Raw genomic sequence first — 20,817 nt, 5'->3', positions numbered from 1 at the left:
GCAGATATTGTGGGATTTTCTGCCTTGATATGCTGAGACATAGGGCTGTGTGGAAGGGCCCTCCGTCTCAGGTCCAAGGGAAACGTGGCGTCTCTTTGCAAGGTGTGCTTTGCAGTCGTCCTGGTCCTTATCCCTAGCCTTGCAGCCCTTTTACCGAACATAGTCCTCTTCCCAGTCAAGACGTTCTCTCTCCTCCAGAAATGGCTGATGTGTTGCTCTGGATCTCTTGTGTTTCTGCGCCCTGCTAAAGATTCCTGTTGTGCTGCAGGCCATTCATGGGCAGAGATGGTGGCGGACTAAAGAGCGGGCCCACTATTTCCGAATGAGTCTGTGGGTCAGCGATGGGGATCGGGCTGATGGGTCCCGAGTCCCTCTGGATGGAACCAACACCACCGCCATCGAAGCTGGTCATCTTCTTCTTCATTAGTTTCCGTTCCTTGGCCCGGCGGTTTTGGAACCAGATTTTGACCTATAAAATAAAGCACAGTTTGTATGAGTTAATGTGGAAAAGTATAGAATTCCAATATGGTGATGATGACGTACTCTGTGCGCATTCAGAAGAAGACCTACAAGCTATTCTAAACACCTTTGCAGAAGCATAAGAAAAGCTCGGCCTGTCCTTGAACATCGAGACATTATATATTTTATTTATTGTACATAGTTTATGTTTTTATTTATTTATTTTGTGTGTGTGTAAATATCATTTTTATTTATTGTATACCATTTATTTGTATTTATTTATTTATTTTGTGTGTTTGTGTTGTGTGTATGTGCATATATATAAGTAACATTTAATATTTAATATTTTAATTTATTTATATCTTATTTATTGTATACCGTTTATATTTTGATCAATTTATTTATTTTGTGTGAATAGATAATATTTTAATTTAATTTATATCTATTGTATATTGTTTATTTTTTATTAATTCCGTGTGTGCATATATAATATATAGATATATATTTTATTTATTTTTATTTATTGTATATAGTTTATGCTTTCATTAATTTATTTATTTTGTGTATATAATATAATATATATTATATTTTTATATATTTATATTTTTGTTTATTGTATGTTTTTAATGTTTTTATTAGTTTAATTTGTGTGTGTATGTATATATAATAATATTTTTATATATTTATATTTTTATTTATCGTGTATTGTTTTGTTTTTATGTATTTATTGTGTGTGTAGAGAATATAATATATATATATTACTAGCTGTGCCCTGCCACGCATTGCTGTGGCCTATAGTAAAACTTATCAAAGTTGAGGTAGATATCTGGACTATTATGTGTGTGCAGCGGCGGGGGGAATGATGGAGCCTGGGGTTGTGTGTGTGTGTGTGGCGGCGGGGGGAGTGGGGTTGCGTGTGTGTGTGCGGTGGCGGGGGGAGTGATGGAGCGTGGGGTTGCGTGTGTGTGTGCGGCGGCGAGGGAGTGATGGAGCGTGGGGTTGCGTGTGTATGTGCGGCGGCGGGGGGAGTGATGGAGCATGGGGTTGCGTGTGTGTGTGCAGCGGCGGGGGGAGTGGGGTTGCGTGTGTGTGGCGGCGGAGGGAGTGATGGAGCGTGGGGTTGTGTGTGTGTGTGTGCGGCGGCGGGGGAGTGATGTAGCGTGGGGTTGCGTGTGTGTGTGCGGCATCAGGGGGAATGATGGAGCCTGGGGTTGCGTGTGTGCGTGCAACGGTGGGGGGTTTGGGGTTGCATGTGTGTGTGTGTGGCGGCAGGGGGAGTGGGGTTGCGTGTGTGTGTGCGGCGGCGGGGGAGTGATGGAGCGTGGGGTTGCGTGTGTGTGTGCGGCGGCGGGGGGAGTGATGGAACGTGGGGTTGCGTGTGTGTGTACGGCGGCGGGGGGAGTGAGGTTGCGTGTGTGTGGCGGTAGAGGGAGTGATGGAGTGTGGGGTTGCGTGTGTGTGTGTGGCAGCGGGGGGAGTGATGGAGCGTGGGGTTGCGTGTGTGTGTGGCGGCGGGGGGAGTGATGGAGCATGGGGTTGCGTGTGTGTGTGCGGTGGCAGGGGGAGTGATGGAACGTGGGGTTGCGTGTGTGTGTGGCAGCGGGGGAGTGATGGAGCGTGGGGTTGCGTGTGTGTGTGTGGCGGCGGGGGGAGTGATGGAGCGTGGGGTTGCGTGTGTGTGTGAGGCAGCGGGGGAGTGATGGAACGTGGGGTTGTGTGTGTGTGTGCGACGGCGGGGGGAGTGGGGTTGCGTGTGTGTGTGCGGCGGCGGGGGAGTGATGGAGCGTGGGGTTGCGTGTGTATGTGCGGCGGCGGGGGGAGTGATGGAGCATGGGGTTGCGTGTGTGTGTGCAGCGGTGGGGGGAGTGGGGTTGCGTGTGTGTGGCGGCGGAGGGAGTGATGGAACGTGGGGTTGTGTGTGTGTGTGTGCGGCGGCGGGGGAGTGATGTAGCGTGGGGTTGCGTGTGTGTGTGGCGGCAGGGGGAATGATGGAGCCTGGGGTTGCGTGTGTGTGTGAGGCGGCAGGGGGAGTGGGGTTGTGTGTGTGTGTGTGTGGCGGCAGGGGGAGTGGGGTTGCGTGTGTGTGTGCGGCGGCGGGGGAGTGATGGAACGTGGGGTTGCGTGTGTGTGTGCGGCGGCGGGGGGAGTGAGGTTGCATGTGTGTGGCGGTGGAGGGAGTGATGGAGCGTGGAGTTGTGTGTGTGTGTGTGCGGCAGCGGGGGGAGTGATGGAGCGTGGGGTTGCGTGTGTGTGTGGCGGTGGGGGGAGTGATGGAGCGTGGGGTAGCGTGTGTGTGTGCGGCGGCGGGGGGAGTGATGGAACGTGGGGTTGCGTGTGTGTGTGGCGGCAGGGGAGTGATGGAGCGTGGGGTTGCGTGTGTGTGTGTGGCGGCGGGGGGAGTGATGGAGCGTGGGGTTGCGTGTGTGTGTGAGGCGGCGGGTGGAGTGATGGAACGTGGGGTTGCGTGTGTGTGTGCGGCGGCAGGGGGAGTGAAGTTGCATGTGTGTGGCGGTGGAGGGAGTGATGGAGCGTGGGGTTGCGTGTGTGTGCGGCAGCGGGGGGAGTGATGGAGCGTGGGGTTGTGTGTGTGTGTGTGGCGGCGGGGGAGTGATGGAGTGTGGGGTTGTGTGTGTGTGTGCGGCAGTGGGGGAATGATGGAGCCTGGGGTTGCGTGTGTGTGTGCGGCGGCGGGGGGAGGGGTTGCGTGTGTGTGTGTGAGGCAGCGGGGAGTGATGGAGCCTGGGGTTGTGTGTGTGTGGTGGCGGGGGGAGTGATGGAGCGTGGGGTTGCGGGTGTGTGTGCGGCGGCGGGGGGAGTGATGGAGCGTGGGGTTGTGTGTGCGTGCGGCAAGGGGGGTGTGCGCGGGAAGTGGCGCGGCGGGGCTTGGAGTGGGCATGTCTTCTGCAGAGGGAACGTTGGCCGGAAGGCTGTGTGCGCGCGCCAGGGAACTTGCGGTTGGGCACCAATGCGCATGCTCAGTTGTTTTGCCGTTTTGTGAGTGTGTTGTTGTGTTGTTTTTCATTTTGAGTAGATATGTTTGTACCTTGTGGGTTGTGTTATGGGCATGGCAATTTTGGTTAAGTTTCGTTGGGTTTTTTTTGAGTTTTGTTGTTTTGCCGTTTTGTGAGTGTGTTGTTGTGTTGTTTTTCATTTTGAGTAGATATGTTTGTACCTTGTGGGTTGTGTTATGGGCATGGCAATTTTGGTTAAGTTTCGTTGGGGGGTTGTGGAGTTTTGCTGTCCGGTTGAACCAACCTAACAGATTTATATATATAGATTTGCTTATATTTTTATTTATTGTATATAGTTTATATTTTTATTTATTTATTTAGTGTGTATGTGTGTGTGTGTTATATATATATATAATATTTCACATTTTTATTTATTTTATACGTATATCTATATATATATAAATGCTCTGGTCATAATGAGTACCTTAAAAACAAAAGAACCAATGAATGAAATCACACCAAATTTGGCAACAAAACGTCCCACAACACAAGAAGTGACAATCACTCAAAAAATTATGGTTTTGTCACTTGGGAGTTGTAGTTGCTGGGATTTATAGTTCACCTACAATCAAAGAGCATTCTGAACTCCATCAACAATGGAATTGAACTAAACTTGGCACACAGAACTCCCATGACCAACAGAAAATACTGGAAGGGTTTGGTGAGCAGTGTCCTTTGGGTTTGGAGTTATAGTGCACCTCCATCCAGAGAGCACTGTGGACTCAAACAATGATAGATATGGACCAAACTTGGCACAAACACTCAATATGCCCAAATATGAACACAGATGGAGTTTGGGGGAAATAGACCTTGACATTTGGGAGTTGTACTTACTGGGATTTATAGTTCACCTACAACCAAGGAGCATTCTGAACCCTACCAACGATGGAAGTGAACCAAACTTGGCACACAGTTCTCCCATGACCAACAGAAAATACTGGAAGGGTTTGGTGGGCAGTGTCCTTTGGTTTTGGAGTTGTAGTTCACCTACATCCAGAGATCACTGTGGACTCAAACAATGATGGATCTGGACCAAACTCTACACGAATACTCAATATGCCCACATGTGAACACTGGTGGATTTTGGAGAACATTGAACCTTGACATGTGGGAGTTATAGTTGCTGGGATTTATAGTTCATGTACAATCAAAGAGCATTCTGAACCCCACCAACGATGGAATTGAACCAAACTTGGCACACAGTTCTCCCATGACCAACAAAAAATTCTGGAAGGGTTTGGTGGGCAGTGTCCTTTGGTTTTGGAGTTGTAGTTCACCTACATCTAGAGATCACTGTGGACACAATGATGGATGTGGACCAAACTCTACACGAATACTCAATATGCCCAGATTATGAACACTGATGGAATTTGGGGGAAATAGAATCTTGACATTTGGGAGTTGTAGTTGCTGGGATTTATAGTTCACTTACAATCAAAGAGCATTCTGAACCCCACCAATGATGGAATTGAACCAAACTTGGCACATAGTTCCCCCATGACCAACAGAAAATCCTGGAAGGGTTTGGTGGGCAGTGTCCTTTGGTTTTGGAGTTGTAGTTCACCTACATCCAGAGATCACTGTGGACTCAAACAAGGATGGATCTGGACCAAACTCTACACAAATACTCAGTATTGCCAAATGTGAATGCTGGTGAACTTTGGGGAAAATAGAATCTTAACATTTGGGAATCGTAGTTGCTGAGATTTATAGTTCACCTACAATCAGAGCATTCTGAATCCCACCAGCGATAGAATTGGGCCAAACCTCCCACACAGAACCCCCATGTGGGCCACAGCAACACGTGGCAGGGGATGGCTAGTAAATATATATTTTATAAATGTTAGTTTTTATTAATTTATTTGTTTTGTGTGTCTGTATGGGCGTGCGTGTACTGTATGGTATATATGCTCATGTTCTACCTGTCTCTCGGAAAGCCTTAGGTTTGCAGCCAGTTCGGACTTCCTCCGGATAGTGATGTATCGGTTGTAATGAAACTCTTTCTCCAGCTCTAGTCTCTGGTGATCTGAGTAGACAATGCGGTACTTCTCAGTCGTCCTCGTTTTGCCTAATTGGGGTAAAACAAAAAAACAAGCATCTCTGCCATGTATTGTTCATCTAAAGCATTGTTTCTCAACCTTCCTAATGCCGTGACCCCTTAATGCAGTTCCTCGTGTTGTGGTGACCCCCAACCAAATTTGGCACAATTACCCAATACACCCAAATTTGAATACTGGTGGGGTTGGGGGGGGGTGGCTTTGTCATTTGGGAGTTGTAGGTAAAGGTTTCCCCCTGACATTATGTCCAGTCATGTCTGACTTGGGTGTGGTGCTCATCTCCATTTCTAAGCCAAAGAGCCAGCGTTGTCCGTAGACACCTCCAAGGTCATGTGGCCAGCATAACTGCAGGGAGCATTGTTACCTTCCCGCCAGAGCAGTACCTACTGATCTACTCACATTTGCATGTTTTTGAACTTCTGCTAAGTTGGCAGAAGCTGGGGCTGACAGCGGAAGCTAATAGCCACTTCCTGGATTTGAACCTGCACTCTTTCGGTAAACAAGCTCAGCAACTCAGCCGTATCGTTGTTCGGATTTATCGTTAACCTACAATCAAAGAGCATTCTGAACTCCACCAATGATGGAATTGGGCCAAACTTAGCACACAGGGCTCCCATGACCGACAGAAAAAACTAGAAGGGTTTGGTGGACATTGACCTTCAGTTTGGGAATTATAGTTCACCCACATCCAGAGAGCACTGTGGACTCAAGCAATGATGGATCTGGACCAAACTTGGCACGAATATTCCATATGCCCAAATATGAACACAGATGGAGTTTAAAGGAAATAGACCTTGACATTTGGGAGTTGTACTTACTGGAATTTATAGTTCACCTACAATCAAAGAGCATTCTGAACTCCACCAACGATGGAATTGGGCCAAACATCTCACACAGAACCCCCATGACCAACAGAAAATATTGTGTTTTCTGGTGGTCTTTGATGATCCTTCTTGATGAGCCTTGACTTCCCAGGTTGAGAAATGCTGCCTTAAGGCCATCCAATTCAACTCCCTTCACCAGGACAAGAAAACATAATCAAAGCCCTCCTGACAAAGGGCCATCCAGCCATTCATACACACACATATATGTATATGACAGATGCAGTATCAAAGATTTGCCAGGTTTTCAAAGCATCAAGAAAGGACTGTTAGAATTCATGGCGTGACAAGCAGTAAAGAGCTATTTACAGGTTTGTATACCACCGAAATAGCGAATGAAAGTATTGGTTTCCCTTCACTTAGCCCAGCGTTTCTCCATAAAACTGAATCAGTACCATGTTCATTAATTACCTGAATGATGGTACGTTTGCTTCTAGAAGACAACTCTTTCCAATCCTCAAAGTTAGAATTTCTAACATAGCCCGGTTAGAACTTCTAACTGGGCTAAGACTCCAAAGAGACATTCACAAGAAGTGGAAAAGGGGAGAAACCACCAAAGGAGAATTCAAAGGAATAGCTAACTCCTGTAGGGAGAAGGTTTGCAAGGCTAGAGCGCAAAATGAGCTCAGGATTGCCAGGGACATTCAAAATAATACAAAGGGCTTCTTTGATTATGTTGGTTTCATAGAATCATAGAATCAAAGAGTTGGAAGAGACCTTCTGGGCCATCCAGTCCAACCCCATTCTGCCAAGAAGCAGGAATATTGCATTCAAATCACCCCTGACAGATGGCCATCCAGCCTCTGTTTAAAAGCTTCCAAAGAAGGAGCCTCCACCACACTCTGGGGCAGAGAGTTCCACTGCTGAACGGCTCTCACAGTCAGGAAGTTCTTCCTAATGTTCAGATGGAATCTCCTCTCTTGTAGTTTGAAGCCATTCTTCCCTTGCGTCCTAGTCTCCAAGGAAGCAGAAAAAAAAAACTTGCTCCCTCCTCCCTGTGGCTTCCTCTCACATATTTATACATGGCTATAAATATAGCCATGTATAGCTCCTCTCAGCCTTCTCGTCTTCATTCTAAACATGCCCAGCTGCTTAAGCCGCTCCTCATAGGGCTTGTTCTCCAGACCCTTGATCATTTTAGTCGCCCTCCTCTGGACACATTCCAGCTTGTCAATCTCTCTCTTGAATTGTGGTGCCCAGAATTGGACACAATATTCCAGGTGTGATCTGACCAAAGCGGAATAGAGCATGGGGAGCAGGACTTCCCTGGATCTAGACACTAGGCTCCTCATGATGCAGGCCAAAATCCCATTGGCTTTTTTTGCCGCCACATCACATTCCTGGCTCATGTTTAACTTGTTGTCCACGAGGACTCCAAGATCTTTTTCACACGTACTGCTCTCGAGCCAGGCCTCATTGTCCCCCATTCTGTATCTTTGCATTTCGTTTTTCCTGCCAAAGTGGAGTATCTTGCATTTGTCCCTGTTGAACTTAATTATGTTAGTTTTGGCCCATCATCTCTCCAATCTGTCCAGATTGTTTTGAATCCTGCTCCTGTCCTCTGGAGTCTTGGCTCTCCCTCCCAATTTGGTGTCGTCTGCAAACTTGATGATCATGCCTTCTAACCCTTCATCTAAGTCATTAATAAAGATGTTGAACAGGACCGGGCCCAGGGGGGAACCCTGCGGATGGCACTCCACTCGTCACTTCTTTCCAGGATGAAGAAGAGGAAGCCTTGGGGAGAATCACCCTCTGGGTTCATCCATTTAACCAAATCCAGATCCACCTCACCGTAGTTTTGTCTAGCCCACATTGGACTAGTTTGCCTTCTTTGCCTCAGCCTTCTCACAAAAAGAAAGCTATCCTCAACCTCAGTAACATGGAATGGACGAAGGATTAGGGGAAATCCAACCCCCAATAGGGAAACAAGTAGTCAAGGAAGACCTGGCCACTCTACACAAATTCAGGTCCCAGGGCCGGATCAACTACATCCAAGAGTATTGAAGGAACTAGCAGAAGTCATTTCGAAACCACTGGCAATCATCTTTGAGAGTTCTTGAAGAATGGGACAAGTTCTAGCAGATCGGAGGAAGGCAAATGTGGTCTTTCTCTATCTTCAAGGGGGGAAACAAGGACAACCCAAACAATTACCATCCGGTCAGCCTCACGTCGATACCAGGCAAGCTTCTGGAAAAGATCATTAAGGAAGTGGTCTGCAAACAGAAAGCAATGCGGTCATTGCTAATAGTCAACATGGATTGATCAAAAACAAGTCATGCCAGACTCATCTGATCTCGTTTTTCGATAGAGTTACAAGCTGGGTAGATGCGGAGAACGCCGTGGATGGATTGTATCTGGATTTCAGGAAGGCCTTCCTTCAGCAAGACCTTCTGGCAAGGAAACTAGTCCAATGTGGGCTAGGTAAACTACGTTGAGGTGGATGTGTAATTGGTTAAGTGAATGAACCCAGAGGGTGATTCTCCCCATAGAATCATAGTGTTGGAAGAGACCTCATGGGCCATCCCGTCTAACTCTCTGCCAAGAAGGAAAATTGCATTCAAAGCACCCCCGACAGATGGCCATCCAGCCTCTGTTTAAAAGCTTCCAAAGAAGGAGCCTCCACCACACTCCGGGGCAGAGAGTTCCACTGCTGAACGGCTCTCACAGTCAGGAAGTTCTTCCTAATGCTCAGATGGAATCTCCTCTCTTGTAGTTTGAAGCCATTGTTCCGCGTCCTAGTCTCCAAGGAAGCAGAAAACAAGCTTGCTCCGTCCTCCCTGTGGCTTCCTCTCACATATTTATACATGGCTATCATGTCTCCTCTCAGCCTTCTCTTCTTCAGGCTAAACATGCCCAGCTCTTTAAGCCGCTCCTCATAGGGCTTGTTCTCCAGACCCTTGATCATTTTAGTCGCCCTCCTCTGGACACATTCCAGCTTAGAGTCAACATCTCTCTTGAATTGTGGTGCCCAGAATTGAACACAATATTCCAGGTGTGGTCTAACCAAGGAAGAATAGAGCATGGGTAGCATGACTTCCCTGGAATATTGTGTCCAACCGTATCCTCGGTTCTCTTCTGTTATGACAAATAAATCCAACTTGATCTTGGAAGCTAAGCAGGGACAAACTTGGTTAGTTCTTGGATGGGAGCCTGCCAATGATTTCCAAGATCCATAAGCACTATTGCAGAGGAAGGAACTGTCAAAAGTGAGCCTGAGTCTTCCTTGCCTAAGGAAACCCTTTGCTTGTCTGAATGTATCTCCCTCGATGTTCCACCTCATAGTTTAAGATCTACTAGGAAGGCCCTGCTCTTCAAGAAGCAGGAATATTGCATTCAAATCACCCCCGACAGATGGCCATCCAGCCTCTGTTTAAAAGCTTCCAAAGAAGGAGCCTCCACCACACTCCGGGGCAGAGAGTTCCACTGCTGAACGGCTCTCACAGTCAGGAAGTTCTTCCTCATGTTCAGATGGAATCTCCTCTCTTGTAGTTTGAAGCCATTGTTCCACGTCCTAGTCTCCAAAGAAGCAGAAAACAATCTCTTCGCAAACGCGTCTGGTGGGGACCAGATACAGGACCTTCTCAGTGGTGGCCCCCTGGTCGTGGAATTTGCTCCTCGGCAAGATCAGATCGGCGTCCTCCCTCCTTTCTTTTAGGAAAAAAACTAAAATCGTGGTTTTGGAGTCAGGCCTTTGGCTAGTGGGCACAGCAGCACTTTAGACACTGAACCTGGACCACAGCACTGTTACGACAGTTGGAAGTGGCTATGTGACTATGTGATTATAATTAATGTTACTGTTTTTAATCTGTTATATATTATGATTTTACATTGTTGTTATTGATATTGTGGCATCGAATTGCTGCCTGTATTAGCTGCCCTGAGTTCCCCCTCGGGGGTGAGAAGGGTGGGGCAGAAATGGTGTAAATAAATAAATCAATATAAATAAAAATGTAATGTTCGTTTGTGGGATTAACAGAACTCAAAAACCACTGGATGTATTGACACCAAATTTGGACACAAGACACCTAACAACCCAATGTATGTCCTTCACTCAAAAAACTGATTTTGTCATTTGGGAGTTGTAGTTGCTGGGATTTATAGTTCACCTACAGTCAAAGGGCATTCTGAACAATCCAATGATGGAACTCAACCAAACTTGGCACACAGTTCTCCCATGACCAACAGGAAATACTAGAAGGGTTTGGTGGGCAGTGTCCTTTGGTTTTGGAGCTGTAGTTCACCTACATCCAGAGAGTACTGTGGACTTCCTCTTCATCCTGGAAAGAAGTGGCGAGTGGAGTGCCACAAGCAGGGTTCCGTCCTGGGCCCGGTCCTGTTCAACATCTTTATTAATGACTGAGATGAAGGGCTAGAAGGCATGATCATCAAGTTTGCAGACAGGACCAAATTGGGAGGGAGAGCCAATACTCCAGAGGACAGGAGCAGGATTCAAAACGATCTTGACAGGTTAGAGAGATGGGCCAAAACTAACAAAATGAAGTTCAACAGGGACAAATGCAAGATACTCCACTTTGGCAGAAAAAACGAAATGCAAAGATAGAGAATGGGGGACAATGAGGCCTGGCTCGAGAGCAGTACGTGTGAAAAAGATCTTGGAGTCCTCGTGGACAACAAGTTAAACATGAGCCAACAATGTGATGTGGCGGCAAAAAAAGCCAACGGGGTTTTGGCCTGCATCAATAGGAGCCTAGTGTCTAGATCTAGGGAAGTCCTGCTCCCCATGCTCTATTCCGCTTTGGTTAGACCACACCTGGAATATTGTGTCCAATTCTGGGCACCACAATTCAAGAGAGATATTGGCAAGCTGGAATGTGTCCAGAGCAGGTTGACTAAAATGATCAAGGGTCTGGAGAACAAGCCCTATGAGGAGCGGCTTAAGGAGCTGGGCATGTTTAGCCTGAAGAAGAGAAGGCTGAGAGGAGATATGATAGCCATGTACAAATATGTGAGAGGAAGCCACAGGGTGGAGGAGGGAGCAAGCTTGTTTTCTGCTTCCCTGGAGATTAGAACGCAATGGAACAATGGCTTCAAACTACAAGAGAGGAGATTCCATCTGAACACGAGGAAGAATTTCCTGACTGTGAGAGCTGTTCAGCAGTGGAACTCTCTGCCCCGGAGTGTGGTGGAGGCTCCTTCTTTGGAAGCTTTTAAACAGAGGCTGGATGGCCATCTGTCAGGGGTGATTTGAATGCAATATTCCTGCTTCTTGGCAGAATGGGGTTGGACTGGATGGCCCATGAGGTCTCTTCCAACTCTTTGATTCTATGATTCTATGAATCAAACAATGATGGATCTGGACCAAACTCTACACGAATACTCAGTATGCCCAAATGTGAACACTGGTAGAGTTTGGGGAAAAAAAAGAATCTTGACATTTGGGAGTTGTAGTTGCTGGGATTTGTAGTTCACCTACAATCACAGAGCATTCTGAACCCCAGAATGATAGAATTGGGCCCAACCTCCCACACAGAATCCCCATGTGGGCCACAGCAACACGTGGCAGGGGATGGCTAGTGATAAATAAATTAAATCCAACTTGATCTTGGAAGCTAAGCAGGGACAGCCTTGGTTAGTCCTTGGATGGGAGCCTGCCAATGATTTCCAAGATCCATAACCACTATTGCAGAGGAAGGCGTTGTCAAATGTGAGCCTGAGTCTTCCTTGCCTAAGGAAATCCTATGCAATCCATGGGATCTCCATAAGTCAACAGGGGACTTGAAGGCCGATGTGCATGCCTAAGGTTCCTCTTGCGGGACAAAACACTCACCTCCGGCTTGACCTTGGTTTAGGATACTGGGGTTAAATTTAGCAGTGTGAGACTCTGCCCAAATTGAGCAGCGGGTTGGGAATCTGAACGGAGACAGAAGGGACCAGGCTTTGTTTCCCTCCTCGGCCATAAAATTCACAGGGCATTCCTTTCCGAGCACAATAAAAGCCCCTTTTATTTGCTGTGAAAATTATCACCCTTTCCGGCCATATAAGGGGAGAGAGAAAGAAAGAAGGAGGAAGAGAAGAAGGGGGTGCATATCAAAGCGAAGGAGAGGTGTGAAAAAGGGTAGCCAGATAAGGCCCGGACGGACGGAGGCCTCTGAACTGGGCACAATGGGACCACGGGTCAGGACAGGCCGGCGACCTCGCAGCTGGTTGGCAAAGGGGAAAACAACAATCCCAGGAGACAAAAACCCCTTCAGGTCTTCCTCTTTATGTCGCTTGACATCCTCCTCAGCACAGGGCTTGGTCCATGTCTGGCGTCGCAGCATCTCCGCCTAGGAAGGGGACCCCAAAGGTCATCTAGTCCAGCCTTTGGGAACTCTCCCCTTGTTGTTTGAGCTATCTTCCTGCATTCCTGTTTTCCCACTTAGGAGGGAAGAATAGTTCAAGAATAATAATAATAATAATGGTACGAAGGGGCCAAAAAAGAAAGTAATTTCGGGAACCACTTTGTGAGGTCAGCCCTGATAAAGGTCTAGGATAGACATAAGAGACACCTCTTCCATAAAACTCCATTGTGGATTTTCCTGCTGGAGGCAAGACAACGTAGACTATTGGGCTGGGTCCAATGGCCGACTTATAAAGACATTCTCCTTAAAAAGAAAGGCTCAAGAGAATTAAGAACCCAGAGCGACTTAGCCAAAGACTTTAGTAACGTCTCTTGGTTCCAATACGCCCAGATCAAAGAAAGCTACAAGGAGGACAAAAACTAGGTTTTGGGGAGGAAAATGATCTGTGGGAAAGGATTCAGAAGAGAGATAGGAAAGTAATAACGGTCCTATACCAAAACTTATTGGGGTGTGCCACTGAAACGGAGATAGTTAAAAACTCAGTGGTCCAATGGGCGAAAAACGTAGGGAGACCCATCCAACTAAGGGAATGGGAAACAATATGGACGAGACGGCTCAAATACACCTACTCTTCTGACTTAAGAGAGAACTGGCTTAAAATGTTACACCGTTGGTACTTAACACCTCAAAAGATAGCAAAAATGTATAGAAACGCAGATAACAAATGCTGGAAGAGTAAAGTTAAGGAGGGCTCTTTCTATCATTTATGGTGGCTATGCCCGAAAGCGAGGGAGTACTGGAAGTTGATACATAAGGAATGTAGAAAAATCTTAAAGCTAGATATTCCTATGTCGCCAGAAGCATATCTTATCGTATTTCTCTTTCCCTCCTAGAATCATAGAATCAAAGAGTTGGAAGAGACCTCATAGGCCATCCAGTCCAACCCCATTCTGCCAAGAAGCAGGAATATTGCATTCAAATCACCCCTGACAGATGGCCATCCAGCCTCTGTTTCAAAGCTTCCAAATAAGGAGCCTCCACCACACTCCGGGGCAGAGAGTTCCACTGCTGAACGGCTCTCACAGTCAGGAAGTTCTTCCTCATGTTCAGATGGAATCTCCTCTCTTGTAGTTTGAAGCCATTGTTCCGCGTCCTAGTCTCCAAGGAAGCAGAAAACAAGCTTGCTCCCTCCTCCTCCCTGTGGCTTCCTCTCACATATTTATACATGGCTCTCATATCTCCTCTCAGCCTTCTCTTCTTCAGGCTAAACATGCCCAGTTCCCTAAGCCGCTCCTCATAGGGCTTGTTCTCCAGACCTTTTATCATTTTAGTCGCTCTCCTCTGGACACATTCCAGCTTGTCAATATCTCTCTTGAATTGTGGTGCCCAGAATTGGACACAATATTCCAGGTGTGGTCTAACCAAAGCAGAATAGATGGGTAGCATGACTTCCCTAGATCTAGACACTATGCTCCTCTTGATGCAGGCCAAAATCCCATTGACTTTTTTTGCCGCCACATCACATTGTTGGCTCATGTTTAACTTGTTGTCCACGAGGACTCCAAGATCTTTTTTACACGTACTGCTCTCGAGCCAGGCATCCCCCATTCTATATCTTTGCATTTTGTTTTTCCTGCCAAAGTGGAGTATCTTGCATTTGTCACTGTTGAACTTCATTTTGTTAGTTTTGGCCCATCTCTCTTGTCGGATTAGGGAGATGGGCCAAAACTAACAAAATGAAGTTCAACAGGGACAAATGCAAGATACTCCACTTAGGCAGAAAAAATGAAATGCAAAGATACAGAATGGGGGACGATGATGCCTGGCTTTTCCCACTTAGGAGGGAAGAATAGTTCACCCTCTTGCATTTGTCCCTGTTGAACTTCATTTTGTTAGTTTTGGCCCATCTCTTTTGACAGGTTAGAGAGATGGGCCAAAACTAACAAAATGAAGTTCAACAGGGACAAATGCAAGATACTCCACTTAGGCAGAAAAAATGAAATGCAAAGATACAGAATGGGGGACGATGATGCCTGGCTTTTCCCACTTAGGAGGGAAGAATAGTTCACCCTCTTGCATTTGTCCCTGTCAAATGCAGGGGCATTTGACAGATTAGAGAGATGATGGGCCAAAACTAACAAAATGAAGTTCAATAGGGACAAATGCAAGATACTCCACTTAGGCAGAAAAAACGAAATGCAAAGATACAGAATGGGGGATGATGATGCCTGGCTCGAGAGCAGTATGTGTGGAAAAGATCTTGGAGTCCTTGTGGACAACACGTTAAACATGAGCCAACAATGTGATGTGGCGGCAAAAAAAGCCAATGGGATTTTGGCCTGCATCAATAGGAGCATAGTGTCTAGATCTAGGGAAGTCATGCTACCCATCTATTCCACTTTGGTTAGACCACTTTACCTGGAATATTGTGTCCAGTTCTGGGCACTACAATTGAAGCTTTTAAACAGAGGCTGGATGGCCATCTGTCAGGGGTGATTTGAATGCAATATTCCTGCTTCTTGACAGGGGGTTGGACTGGATGGCCCATGAGGTCTCTTCCAACTCTTTGATTCTATGATTCTAAGAGAGATATTGACTCTAAGCTGGAATGTGTCCAGAGGAGGGCGACTAAAATGATCAAGGGTCTGGAGAACAAGCCCTATGAGGAGCGGCTTAAGGAGCTGGGCATGTTTAGCCTGAAGAAGAGAAGGCTGAGAGGAGGCATGATAGCCATGTATAAATATGTGAGAGGAAGCTACAGGGAGGAGGAGGGAGCAAGCTTGTTTTCTGCTTCCTTGCAGGACGCAATGGAGCAATGGCTTCAAACTACAAGAGAGGAGATTCCATCTGAACATGAGGAAGAACTTCCTGACTGTGAGAGCCGTTCAGCAGTGGAACTCTCTGCCCCCGAGTGTGGTGAAGGCTCCTTCTTTGGAAGCTTTTAAACAGAGGCTGGACGGCCATCTGTTGGGGGTGCTTTGAATGCAATATTCCTGCTTCTTGGCAGAATGGGGTTGGACTGGATGGCCCAGGAGGTCTCTTCCAACTCTTTGATTCTATGAATTCTAATTCTAATAATAATAATGAATGGATGCCATCAGAAAGGGTGGTTTATGCACATGACATGGGAATGCAAATATGTACAATATTTTTGGCAGACTATACAAAATGAGTCAAGTCAAATACTAGGAAACGAGTGGGTCATAACAAAGGAAGTAGTGGTATTAGGAAAACGAGAGGAAATGGGAAATAAAAGAAGCAACAATAGAATGTGCATAAGCAGTAATAGTATTAGGGTGGAAAGATAAACCAAAATGGACAGTAAATAAATGGTACCAATAGATGGTGGAGCAAATGGAATTCGAAATTATGAATGTGAAATTAAATGATTTAAAAATCAATGAAAATAGAATGAGAGAAATGGAAGATAGATGGACAAGGGTAAAGAATCAATCCGGAGATCAAGCCATAAGAAATAAGATACAAATGTTATATAGTATATAGGATGGAAATGTATGAAGATAAAGATATAAAGATTGTCTCAAAAAGAAATGAATATGTGAAAGAAACCAATCCTCGTGTTGGTGGTGGGAATTGTAAATGTTTTGTGTGTGTAAGGTATGTATTTTAAAAATAAAAATTAAATAATAAGAATAAGAATAAGAATAACTATCTGTACCCACCACACGTTGCTCTGGTCAACCTTCTCTCCCTCTTTCTCTCCTTCTTTCTCTCTCCTTTCTTCCCTCCCTCTTTCCTTCCTTCCCTGTTTTTCTTTTCCTTTCTCTTTCCCTTCTTCTTTCTTTCTTCTCTACCTGTTTCTTTCCTCCCTTCCTTTTCTCTCTGGTTCCATCCTTTCTCTCTCCTCTTTCCTTCCTTCCTTCCTTCCTTCCTTCCTTCCTTCCTTCCTTCCTTCCTTCCTTCCCTCCCTCTCTTTCCTTCCTTCTTTCACTTTTTTATTTCCTTCCCTCCTTCTTTTCCTTTCTCTTCCTCCTTCCTCCCTACTCTCTTTTTCTTTTCCTTCCCCTTTCTTTCTTCTCTACCTATTTCTTTCCTCCCTTCCTTTGCTCTCTGGTTCCATCCTTTCTCCTTTTTCCTTCCTTCCTTCCTTCCTTCCTTCCTTCCTTCCTTCCTTCATTCCCTCCCTCCCTCCCTCCCTCCCTCCCTCTCTCTTTTCTTCCTTCTTTCACTTTTATATTTACTTCCCTCCTTCTTTTCCTTTCTCTTCCTCCCTTCCTTCCTTCCCTCTTTTTCTTTCCCTTCTTCTTTCTTTCTTCTCTACCTGTTTTTTTCCTCCCTTCCTTTGCTCTCTGGTTCTATCCTTTCTCTCTCCTCCTTCCTTCCTTCCTTCCTTCCTTCCTTCCTTCCTTCCTTCCTTCCTTCCTTCCCACCAATGATGGAATTGGGCCAAACTTCCCACACAGAACTCCCATGGCCAGCAGAAAATACTAGAAGGGTTTGGTGGGCATTGACCTTGAGTTTTGGAGTTGTAGTTCACCATCCTACATCCAGTGAGCACTGTGGGCTCAAATAATGTTGGATCTGGACCAAACTTGGCATGGATACGCAATAAGCCTAAATGTCAACTCTGGTGGAGTTTGAGGAGAATAGAACGTGACATTTGGAAGTTATCATTGATGGGATTTATAGTTCACCTACAATCAAAGAGTATTCTTTACTCCTCCAATGATGGAATTGAACCAGATTTGGCACACAGAACTTCCATGACGACCAAGAGAAAATACTGGAAGGGTTTGTTGGGCATTGACCTTCGATTTTGGAGTTGTAGTTCATCTACATCCAGAGAGTACTGTAGATTCAGACAATGATGGATCTGGACCAAACTTGGCAGAAATACTCAATATGCCCAAATGTGAACACTCGTGGAGTTTGAGGAAAACAGACCTTGACATTTGAGAGTTATCATTGCTGGGATTTATAGTTCACCCACAATCAAAGCGCATTCTGAACCCCATCAATAGAATTGGGCCAAAATTCCCACACAGAGCCCCCATGACCAACAGAAAATACTGGAGGGATTTGGGAGGAATTGACAGTGATTTAGGGGAGATATAGTTCACCTACAACTTTTCAGAAATAGAAAGCACCATGTAAACAACAACAAGAAGTCTAAAAGTGGAAGTTCATAACAACACATGGAATTACATCACACTCTTCCAAGCGACTCCTAGGTGGACTTTAACTCAGCAGAGTGTCCGCTCTGGGTTTTAGTCTGAACTTGGAAGCACTTTCATTTGGGAGTTGTAGTTGCTGGGATTTATAGTTCATCTACAATCAAAGAACATTCTGAACCCCACCAACGATGGAATTGAACCAAACTTGGCACACAGTTCGCCTATGACCAACAGATCATACTGGAAGGGTTTGGTGGGCAGTGTCCTTTGCTTTTGGAGTTGTAGTTCACCTACATCCAGAGATCACTGTGGACTCAAACAATGATGGATCTGGACCAGACTCTACATGAATACTCAATATGCCCAAATGTAAACTCTAGTGGAGTTTGGGGGAAAATAGAATCTTGACATTTGGGAGTTGTAGTTGCTGGGATTTATAGTTCACCTACAATCACAGAGCATTCTGAACCCCAGCAACAATAGAATTGGGCCAAACCTCCCACACAGAACCCCCATGTGGGCCACACCAACGCGTGGCAAGGGACGACTAGTATTTATATATATATATACACACACACATGTAGAGAGAGAGAAACACACACCCATATATGGATAATAGGTACAGCCAGAGCTGTACCTATTGATCTACTCACATTTTCATGTTTTTGAACTGCTAGGTTGGCAGAAGCTGGGGCTAACAGCAGGAACCTGTGACCTTTCGGTATGCAAGTTCAACAGCTCAGCGGTTTAACCCACTGTGCCACCGGGGGCTCCGTGTGTGTCTATAACTCCACAGATACACACACACACATATATACACACACACCCATATATGGATATGTGCGTGTGCGTGTGTACGTGCGTGTATATCTATGGAGATATATATACACACGGAGCCCCTGGTGGCACAGTAAGTTAAACCGCTGAGCTGCTGAACTTGTTTACCGAAAGGTCACAGGTTCGAATCTGGAGAGCGGGGTGAGCTCCTGCTGTTAGCCCCAGCTTTTGCCAACCTAGCAGAAAGGACTTCTAAACCCAATATCCAGATTATCTACTTAGAACTGGATTATATAGCTGTGTAGACTCATATATATGTCTATGGATGTTGGTTGAATGGTTGCATACACTTACAATACTTTATATATTACTATTTTATATATTACTATATAATACATGGAGCCCCCAGTGGCACAGTGGGTTAAACTGCTGAACTGCTGAACTTGCATACCGAAAGGTCACGGGTTCGAATCCGGGGAGCGGGGTGAGCGCCTGCTGTTAGCCCCAGCTTCTGCCAACCTAGCAGTTCGAAAACATGCAAATGTGAGTAGATCAATAGGTACCGCTCTGGCGGGAAGGAAATGGCGCTCCATGCAGACATGCTGGCCACATGACCTTGGTGGTGTCTATGGACAACGCCGGCTCTTCGGCTTAGAAATGGAGATGAGCACTAACCCTTGAAGTCCCCTTTGGGGAGTTAAAGCGGGATATAAATAAATATAACAACAACAACAACAACAAGGATTTAAAGATCGAACTGCAAAGACTATGGCACAAGCCAGTCAAGATAGTTCCAGTGGTGATCGGCACACTGGGTGCAGTGCCTAAAGACCTTGGCCTGCACTTAAAAACAATCGAAGTAAAGAAGGATAGATAGAAATACAATAATAGTTATATATAAAAGGATTTAAAGATCAGAGTGCAAAGACCATGGTACAAGCCAGTCAAGGTGGTCCCAATGGTGATCGGCACACTGGGTGCAGTGCCTAAAGACCTTGGCCTGCACTTAAAAACAATCAGCAATAAAGCAAGATATATATAAATACAATAATAGCTATGATACTACACACACACACACACACACAGAGGATTTAAAGATCAAACTGCATAAGCCTGTCAAGATGGTCCCAGTGGTGATCAGCACACTGGGTGCAGTGCCTAAAGACCTTGGCCTGCACTTAAAAACAATCAACAATAAAGCAAGATATATATAAATACAATAATAGCTATGATACTATACAGACACACAAACACACACACATGCACATATAGGATTTAAAGATCAAACTGCACAAGCCAGTCAAGATAGTCCCAGTGGTGATCGACACACTGGGTGCAGTGCCTAAAGACCTTGGCCTGCACTTAAAAACAATCGACAATAAAGCAAGATATATATAAATACAATAATAGCTATGATACTACACACACACACACACACAGGATTTAAAGATCAAACTGCACAAGCCAGTCAAGATGGTCCCAGTGGGGATCGGCACAATGGGTGAAGTGCCTAAGGACCTTGGCCTACACTTAAAAACAATCAGCACTGACAAAATGACCACCTGTCAGCTACAAAAGGCCACCCTACTCTGATCCACTTGTATTATTTGCTGATACATCACACAGTCCTTGACACTTGGGAAGGGTGAACTATAAATCCCAGCAACTGCAACTCCCAAATATCAAGGTCTATTTTCCCCAAACTCCACCAGTGTTCACATTTGGGCATATTGAGTATTCCTGCCAAGTCTGGTCCGGATCCATCATTGTTTGAGTCCACAGTGCTCTCTGGATGTAGGTGAACTACAACTCCAAAACTCAAGGTCAATGCCTATCAAACCCTTCCAGTATTTTCAGTTGGTCATGGGAATCCTGTGTGCCAAGATTGGTTCAATTCAATCGTTGGTGGAGTTCAGAATGCTCTTTGATTGTAGGTGAACTATAAATCCCAGATGTGTTGGGCTTGTATTCCCATCATTCTTGCCCATTGGTTTGGAGCTTATGGGAACTGAAGTACAACACATTTGGAGGCTCACCGTGTACCCGAACAGCAAGGAATCCATTGTGGAGCTTTCAAAGGTTTTGAGCATTATCCCGTCCCAAACAGTTTCATTCTCTTGGAAAGAGCCTTCCAAGTTCGGACTAAAACCCAGAACGGATACACTGCTGAGCTAAAATCCATCTAGGAGTCCCTT

The 20,817-nt window shown here is 45.7% G+C and overlaps 1 protein-coding gene across 1 annotated transcript in view; it reads right to left on the bottom strand.

Moving 5' to 3' along the window:
• Positions 1-244: 244 nt before the first annotated feature.
• CDX4 (caudal type homeobox 4) overlaps positions 245-20,817 on the bottom strand; it is a 27,473-nt gene continuing 6,900 nt past the window's right edge. Inside the window, exons 2-3 of the mRNA XM_060756607.2 lie at positions 5,393-5,538; positions 245-469 (exon numbers count right to left, since the gene is read on the bottom strand). Of these exons, the coding sequence (XP_060612590.2) occupies positions 245-469; positions 5,393-5,538 (371 nt within the window). The remainder of the gene's footprint in view (positions 470-5,392; positions 5,539-20,817) is intronic.

Source organism: Anolis sagrei, chromosome 10 (assembly GCF_037176765.1).
Source record: "Anolis sagrei isolate rAnoSag1 chromosome 10, rAnoSag1.mat, whole genome shotgun sequence".
NCBI lineage: Eukaryota > Metazoa > Chordata > Lepidosauria > Squamata > Dactyloidae > Anolis > Anolis sagrei.
Note: the sequence above shows the minus strand (reverse complement) of the source record. Positions and strands in the feature narration are given on the sequence as shown.